General features: G+C 38.9%; 1 protein-coding gene across 4 annotated transcripts; it reads left to right on the top strand.

The window, feature by feature from the left end:
* Nucleotides 1-202: 202 nt before the first annotated feature.
* LOC106943685 (neurofilament medium polypeptide-like) lies at nucleotides 203-4,672 on the top strand. Of its 4 annotated transcripts, none has more exons than XR_001423985.1 (2): nucleotides 203-1,875; nucleotides 4,287-4,672. XR_001423985.1 is itself a non-coding variant. In XM_015026996.1 (2 exons), exons 1-2 carry the CDS (start codon nucleotides 1,917-1,919, stop codon nucleotides 4,503-4,505), a joined length of 1,116 nt encoding a protein of 371 aa, XP_014882482.1. In that variant the 5' UTR covers nucleotides 217-1,916; the 3' UTR covers nucleotides 4,506-4,591. The 4 variants fall into 4 exon arrangements, 3 of the variants coding, with proteins under 3 accessions (XP_014882482.1, XP_014882481.1, XP_014882480.1); XM_015026996.1 differs by having other exon boundaries at nucleotides 217-2,900; nucleotides 4,374-4,591; XM_015026995.1 differs by having other exon boundaries at nucleotides 217-2,900; nucleotides 4,371-4,590.
* Nucleotides 4,673-8,803: the final 4,131 nt, after the last annotated feature.

The following is an 8,803-nucleotide window of genomic DNA, read 5'->3' as shown; positions in this document are numbered from 1 at the left end:
AGAAAGATTCCTATCTCTGTCAGACACTCAGCCTCGTTTTTTTTTGCTCTTTTTTCTCAATTTATGTTGTCATTTTATCTCAGAATCCCACTAATAGCTCCCTTCTCGGCATCGAGCCGCACAATTTGATACCACTTTTGTGGGGGTACACGCAGCAGTACGAGCCGCATTAACGGTAATGGAAGAAAAATAAAGATATAAAGAGACATTCTATTGGGTGTAGATGCAATGCATGGAGGCAGTGACTGACTTGCATTGCTATGGGCAGGCCCCAATGAGTGAAAACTTTTTCTATAAGACATGGATTACGCAGTAAATAGAGTTGAGATGTATAATAATATTTACATCTGCAGATCAGTTGTTAAAATTGTGTTTGATACAAACATACAGTTTTATTGTTAGTTAGTTCACATTGTGATACTGTGTATTACTGTAGTGTTTGTTGTAAATCTATGAATGCCATGCAGGGACATCATGATGCAGAGAGTCAAAGTGGGGGAGAAACAGGAGCACACAAAAATGGAAAGTGAGACTGAGTTATTAGTGAGAAGCTAAGATATCTCTTAGATGTGAAAAGTATCATTTTTATTTACTCTTGTAGGGCAAACCGTTGCACTAATTTACAGATTTGTTCAAGAAGAACAAAACTTGTTTTTTAGATTTTATTTTTGTTGGTCAAACTACTGTATTGAGTTTAAAACTGAATCCAGTTTTACTAGCTGTTTTTTTATTTAGGGTTTTAGAAAAAGGCAGAACCAGTTCCATTGCCAGTCAACTTATATCAGTGCATTTTTGACCAATAATCAAATGTATTTTGGTCAATAAAATGTATCAGAATCTGGTAGCAATCCCATGTGTGCTGCCAGATTGTTTAGCTTGCTAGTTGTGAGGCAAACTATAAAGTAAGTGTACAGTCCTAGAATGACAGTCACTATGCTTGATCAAAGACTCAAGCCATTGTGTTCCAGATTAAATTGAAAAGATGTTTTTTGGGGCAGTTTGCAACCTTGAAATCAAGGTTGCAAACTGCCCCACACATGTATGTGTGGTGTAGTTAATTTAATACCAGGTGTATAGTTACTTTGAAAAAGTAACTTGGTTACTCAACTAGAATCCATTAAATAGAAAATGTGCTTCTCTGTTCCCTCCATTGTTTACTTTTGTGTTGCTGGTGTTATGCGAGACATAACTGCCCAAGGAAAAAGAGGAAAGCAACAATATATGTTTTTACTAAATAAAATTAGACTTATTTAATTGTCATTGCACAAAGACACATAAGTGAAATTGGTAATGAAATGTCATTGCTTGGCCACTGGAGCACACACAAAAAACACAAGTGTGCCTGTAATATAAAATGACAAATTCTAAAATTACAAACACAGTACCTTAGATACATAACTTTAATCTGATTACTGGATTTTAAATAGTAATATGTTTGATTACTCGTTAGAAGGGATCAGATTATTGTTTATGGCATTTCTGCTCAAGCTATTTACGGATCTGTCAGGTTTCCAATATGTGTCACCCCCAATCATAAACTCGTTCCTACGCCCTTGGGCATTATATAAAATAACAATAGTTTATTATTTTTAAAGCAAGCTTTGATCATTGACCATCCAGTTGGTATGAAGTACTGTCATCTTTAATTTATTCCTGAATGAATACTGTTGTTGAATATTATTATTCAAGTGTAGATGAGTGCAATATAAGATGATCATTTTTGGCATGTCAAAAAATCCCTGAAATGATTCAGTTTACTAAAGATTTTTGAATGTTTATTTCCACAGAGAGTCACAGCTGGGTTTAAAAGGACAATACCTGAACTGACAGACAGAAACCTCGACAACAACCCCTCCTCCAACAACAATCTTGCCGGTGATTTTTCTACGCTTGCATACCCACAGAATTTGATTGCCATGGAGATTAATCCCTCATGTACAGCAACAGACCTAGAGACAGATATCTGTTTTAGCTGTGGCAATCAGGAGTCACAGGAACTCCCAGACCTAAAGGTTCCAAAGGTGGAAGCAGTGGCAGAAAACAGAAATGAGAAAAGAGATGAATGTGACTACCTTTATTTTAAAACTGAAGAGGAGAAGGAAAGAGAAGTACAGTATGACAGTGAACGAGAGGAGGAAGAAAATGGTGGGAGAGTAGAAACTGAAGAAGATGAAAGAAGAGGGGAAGTGGAAGGACAGGATGACGGAGGAGTAGACCTAGAAGGAGATATTCAACAAGGAAGAAACATAGTTGAGCACAGAGGAAGAGTAGAGAGGGAAGATACAAAAAAAGAAGAATCAAAAAATTATAATCTGGGGAACAGAGAAATAGAAGGGGCGGATGAAGGTAGAGAAGACACGGATAAAGTAAATATATGGATAACAGGAATTCTGGGGGAAATTAAGCGAGATGCTTCATCAGATCAGATTTTTGTTAATGAAAATCCACAAAGTTTATTGTCTGAGCCCTCAGTTATCCCTTCAGATCCACCAGAATCCACACTACAGGAGGCCTGGAGACATGACTTAGACAACAGAGATAATCTCAGTGAAAGCCACCTCAGTGACTCCCTCAAAGCAGAGCTGGCTGTTGTGTACTCAGAAAGTGATTTTGGGGAGGACCAATGGCTAGCCTTAACTTGCTGTGATGAGACTGACCATTTAAAAGAAAACAGAGATTATGCTGATGACACATACATTGCACAGAGCATGAAGGATGATGAAGTGGAAGAAGTACAAACTGAAGTGCTGAAGTTGGAAGAAAGAGTGGTGGATAAGCAAAATGAGAAGAAGAGTAAAGTCATGGAGAACAGTGAAGAACTGACTAAGTCAAGAAGAGATATTTTCCTGCGTTCTCCTTCGGTGAGCTCCACAGCCAGCTCAACTGACCCTGAAAGTAGGGTATGTTTCACATCACCCATATATTTTCTACCTGCCTTGTCCCCTGCTGTTTAATGTCCCAAAGAGTCAGAAGCTAAAGTTGAGACCAGATGTTGGCAAAGATGAAAGCAAAACAAACTAAAATTTCTGCTGCACATTTTTGCTGGTTGATTGACACCAAATTTGTTTGATTTTGTACATGTGAGTGGGGGGTTTGTTGGCCTCTGATGATGTCTGGAAACTTTTTAATTAGTATCTTTAAAATGATAGTGGTGCAAATAAAAAAAATTTTGCTGCAGAAACCAGCACAAACAGCACAACATTTGACATCAATTTTTTTAAATTTGAAGAAGGGGCAGGGGAAGCTTCACTCAGGTTGCACTGATTCATGCTGCACTGCTCAGTTTAAATGAGCTGTTAGCTCCATACTAAGTGCTTCCAGACAAGCATGATTGAATGCAGTGATTTTGTTTAGTTTAGCAGTGTATTTACACTATCAAATTCTATTAAATTAAGTTTATTTATATAGCACTAATTTACAACATATCTCATATTGAGATCAAACAGTAATTAACTCAGTTAATTATCCAAATTAGTTCAAAAAGTTTCTGACTAAGAAACCCAGCAGATTGCATTAACTTCTGGCATTCACAAATTTAAATGTCAAAACAAAAGCAGAAAAACAGTGAAATAATTGCTTCAGTGTTTGCCCTCATTGTTAATTAGACTTTACTGATGTTACCACCAAATAAATAATTCTCATAACAATAAAAATTCTATTGCCCATCACTATAGAACAGGCATTTAACTATCTCAAGTGTCTTTTGATCACAAACTAAGAGTGCTGTGCAGCCTTTTTGGAAAAATCTCTGCAGTTTTAAATAAAACAGTAGTGTACAAACTTCAAAGCGCCTCACAGATAGTCAGTGGGACTAGAACATGCAGGAAATGTATTATTCTCTATTTTGTAGGCTGAAAAAACTGAACTTTAAATCATAATGAAAAGAATATTTATTGTGCTTTGTTTGAGCAATTTTTGCTGTAACATAAAATAATCACACTTAATCTGATGAAACACATATTAACATATTATTTAAGGTTACAGTTGTCTGACTTGTGGGATTTTGTGTTGCCCAGTGATGAACTGGCAACCTGTCCAAGGGGTACACTGCCTCTGATTCTATGACTGTTGGAGATAGGTACCAGTGATTTAAACCTTCACCATCTTCTTTAACTTGAGTAAGAACATATTTTCTTAGTTTGCAAAGCCTTGATCACTTATCAGTAATATCAGCTTTGTTTTAAAATATTCCTAAACCCACATCCAGGTATAGTTAATCTTTTAATCTTGGTACTGTCTTGAAATCTTCATTCACATGTTTTATTTTTTTTATTATTATTTATCAGATTCCTTTAGATTTCTATGTGCAACAGGAGACCCTCAGTGAGAATGTCTCTACTGAGCATGTGGACTTTTTGGTTGCTCGCCAGCAGTGGAAGAAGATGGAGGAGGAGGTCAAAGGTCTGTCTATCCCCAAACCAGGACTGGGAGCTAAGAGGAGCTTCAAAGGCACCCATTCTTCTTTGTACCCCCCAACTCGATGTCCCCGTCTCAAACACAGGTAAGACAATGCCAAGCCATTGTTTCAGGGTATTGTTTGGAGAAAAGCAAATGCCATATTAGCACAAACTTCAACCAACCTTAAAGCAGCAGTACATAGCATTTATAAAAAATTGTTTGTTTTTTTTGTTGTTTTTTTTACATAAAACTATCACAATGTCATGACAGTGTAATATGAGACAGATAATGTGTGAAAAAAAATCAAACTCTTCTGCCTTCTCCCTATAGTCCTGCTGTCATGTGAACAACAAACAGAAACAACCAGTCAGAGTCTGGAGGATGGTCTTAGCGCTTTTAATAAACCTTGTGTACACGCTACTCACAACCTCCTCGTTTCTCTCTGGTACAGCACTACGGGGCATTTTGTAGAAAAAAAAAAAGTATGGTAAATTACAGGTAGCTGTTGTTGCCAGAATTTTACCATAAAAAATTACAGTACAACACACAAGGAAATGTAGTTTGTCAGCATTTCAATATGAAAAGAAAATAAGTCCAAATTAAAGCTCCGCGGAGCCTCAAGCAGCCCTCGCAGCCAGCCACTGCTCACGCTTGCGCGCCCGTCCACCAGGCGATACGCTTTGATGCCTTCTGCAGAGCTCCCTGGCGATGCACCAAAAATCTGGAGCAGATTGGGCCATGTAGCGAGGAGATACAGCTGTTTGATTAACCTAGGGGGCGTAGTGGAGTCAAATTACAATTAAACTCTATTGGGCTACTTAGAGGTTCACAAGTGTCAATCATAAAAAGTCTGGTGCAATTCGGATGATGTGTGTGTGAATAAGAGACGATCGTATGCATATGGCGAGGGACTTCCATTTGGCCACACCCCCACGGGTCAGTAGGCATTGACATGTCATTTTATGTCAGTCTGCACAGGATTAAACCCATATGAATTATAGAGTAAAAGTAAGACATACAGTAGAAAAACAGACGAGTTCCTCTCGGAAGTGGGCGGGGCTAAGGTGATGTCATCAATTTACCACCTAACTGTGATGAGTACTGGTCAGTAGTGAGACATAGGAAGTCTGATACAGCTGTGACCTCATATGTGGAAGTTATGTAACTTTAATGTTTTATGGCGAATAGTCAAAGTTTGGGACTTAGCCACACACACATGGTTTGACATGCAAAAATTCCTGTGATAACTTTTGACCTTTAATGTCTCAACTCTCTGCTGACTGAGTTTGAAGTCTGTATCTCGAAAGCTGTAGGAGGAGTTCGATCAGATGCGACGTCTATGAAAAACAGGAAATATCTGCTTTGATCCAAAATAGCTGACTTCCTGTTGGGTTTGGACCATGGCTCCAAGAGACTTTTTTGTAGGTCCTGACATGATACACATGTGTACCAAGTTTCATAATTCTAGGTTAAAGCATGGCTTGGGGCTGATCATTTAAAAATTTCTAGGGGGCGCTGTAGAGAAATTAGGCCACGCCCATCAACGACTGTTATGGATTCCTGTTCGGGGATGGATAAGGATGCATCCTAGTGAGTTTGGTGCAGCTGGGCTGAAACATGTGGAATCTAGAGCCAAACGTATGGCGGCGGCGTTCCCTCTGCTTCGCCGCGCTGCCATGGCCACGCCCTCTACTGAAAACTCTTGGCGCTTTAAAGCAAGTGAGACCAACATGTTATCTGTCATCCAACACAGAATCATCTTCATTAGATCGAGCGAGCCAGAAAGGCAGCTTTCCATGGAAAAAAAAGCACTTCCTGTTCTGAGGGGGCGGGGCTTAGATGACGTCAGACTATGACAACATAGGATCGTAGGGGACCCTACCAGGATCACTCATGTCAAGTTTGGTGCAGCTGGCCTCAAAATTGTGGAATCCACAGCCAAACGTAAGGACACGGCGTTACAGGTCACTTCGCCACGCCCACCAGCTCCATCAAAATCAAACAGGGTTAATCCACATTACACCAACATGTTTTCTGTCTATGGACACAGTTTCATGTTGATTATGTCAAAGGGGTTAGGAAGGAACCGTTCAGAGTAAAACATGACACTTCCTGATGTGTCAGGAAGTGTCACAGCACTTCCTGACACAATACCCAAGACCATTGGGTATTGTAGGGGACCCGATGATGATCAATCACTGAAAGTTTGGTGCCTCTGTGAGTTTTTGTGTAAGAGTTATAACAGTTTTGTGTTTCATGGCGATTTGGTGAACTTTGACCCCAGGAAACCCCCCTTTAGGAAGCTCAAAAATGCAAACCTTTGATAATTTTGAATCGGCCATGCCTTATGAACAATCTGACCGAGTTTGAAGCCGATCGATGGAAATCCCTAGGAGGAGTTTGAACAAATGCGACGGTTGTAAACGGCCAAAATCGGAACTTTAATCCAAAATGGCTGACTTCCTGTGATACTTGCACTATGACATTAATTGTAAATTCTGAGTGTCTTGGGGCGCTCTATAAGTATACCAAATTTCAAGTCTCTACAATAAAGTAAGTGAATAAGAAAGGGTCTTTTGAAAGTTGCGAGGTGGCGCCGTTGAGCCGTTTCTTTTGCGATGTATCCGTCAACCTTAAAATATGTAAATTTTACACGGGCTCTATGCGCCCACCAAGGTTGGTGAGTTTTTGAATATGATAAAGCCCCCAAAAAGCCAATTCATTCGGCACGGGGAAAATAATAAACAGCAAGATTACAATAGGCCTTTGCAGCGCTTAGCTGCTCAGGCCTAATTAAAAAACTATGAGTAATCCACTTAAGGAAACAAATTCTATTTCAAATTCTGTTTAAAAAATCAGCAAAAAAATAAAAAATAAAAGTTTCCTGTCCAGTTTCCTCACAGTATTACTGAGATTTGAAAAAACTAGCATATGTGTCCTTATAAGAGATAACTTATTGTAGAAGAAAAAACATAATAAAAGGATTCTTGCTCTGGGTTGAGAGTAACAAGTCACGTAGTCCAGGCTTTGCTCAGGAGGGTGTGCAACACGGACATGGTCTTTTCAGTCACAGGTTGACATTGAGACTCAAATGTTGTCAATTGGGTGTTTACCGCAAGATACTCTCTGCATTTGGAAAACAGAAACAAAGCAAAAGTTAGAATGATGCACTGCATGAACATCATATAAATGAAACATTCGTTTAAATGTTTGTTACACCTTTGTTGACTTGCACACATAACTGAAAATTCAGTCAGAAATGACTAAATTCATTTCTAAACCTTTGTTTGCTTAGAACTGATGACACCTGTCAATAGACAGGTGTCATCCTCCTTGCAATCAGACAAAAAAACACAAACAAAAAACATCAGATAAAGACCTGTTTCAGGGAATTTTCTGTTTTCATCCTTCCATTCTCCCTTTTAGGAAATTTTTTACTTTTTGACATCTGATTCAGGATAGATGATACGAGACAAACTCAATGCAGAAAGATTCTGGTCTAATACCATTGTCCAAAAACAGAAAAAATCCCAGAAAATTCTAAAACAAAAGGGCTGATCACTTGTTTAGATTTGAGCTCTATATCTTGTTATAATTCCATGTTCATGATGGAACATCAAAACATGTTTGCGACATCCTCGGATGCTTGAGCACCTGCCCCTTTGCTCCTTGCCCCCAGGTTCCCTTTTGGTCAAATTTTAATATTTTTTTTTTGTATTATTATTTCCTAAGCCCTCTTCTGACACATAATAACATGTACTAAAATTATTAGTTTTTTTGTTGGGTATTTTTTGTACAACATAGTAAGTCTGTCACCTTGTTACCTTTGACGTTTTGCCCGTGACACATGACGCATTGCCTCTCGCACACTGAGATAAGGCGACTAACTGCGGAGCTCAACGTAGCATGTTCCAGATTACAGAATTTGGTGAATTAAAAAAAAAGCGTTTTTGGTGAATAGTGGAGTAGACTTGCTACTTGTCAGATGACGGAAAACGTTGAAGTATCGTTTCTGCTTCAGCACGGAGTAGTGGTTTAAGCAGAGAGATAATGAAATACAACAGACACTGACAGGCCTCTGCATCTGCCTGTCACTGGAGAACTACTGAGCGGGAGGAGACAGCAAGGTGAGGAAAAACTGTTCTTATCTATCGATTCAGTATTTTTATCATACAGACATTAGGCTGTTGTTGATGAGCTATTAGCTAGCTGCTAGCTAACGACTTTGCTAGCAAAGCAAGATAACTAAAAAGTTTCTTCCCTGTACGTTAATGATAGCAGTCATTCTTCAGTATTGCTTATGCAATACGGGGCACATCGCCCATCCAAAACCTCCAAAACCTATCATCTCCATAATGGATATATGTCTTCTAATTTCCTTTGCCGCATAACAGTGTTGTGGTAC

This window comes from Poecilia latipinna, unplaced genomic scaffold, assembly GCF_001443285.1.
Source record: "Poecilia latipinna isolate Pla-1442-1.1 unplaced genomic scaffold, P_latipinna-1.0 Scaffold5707, whole genome shotgun sequence".
Classification (NCBI taxonomy): Eukaryota; Metazoa; Chordata; class Actinopteri; order Cyprinodontiformes; family Poeciliidae; genus Poecilia; species Poecilia latipinna.
This window is presented reverse-complemented; position numbering and strand designations above follow the sequence as displayed.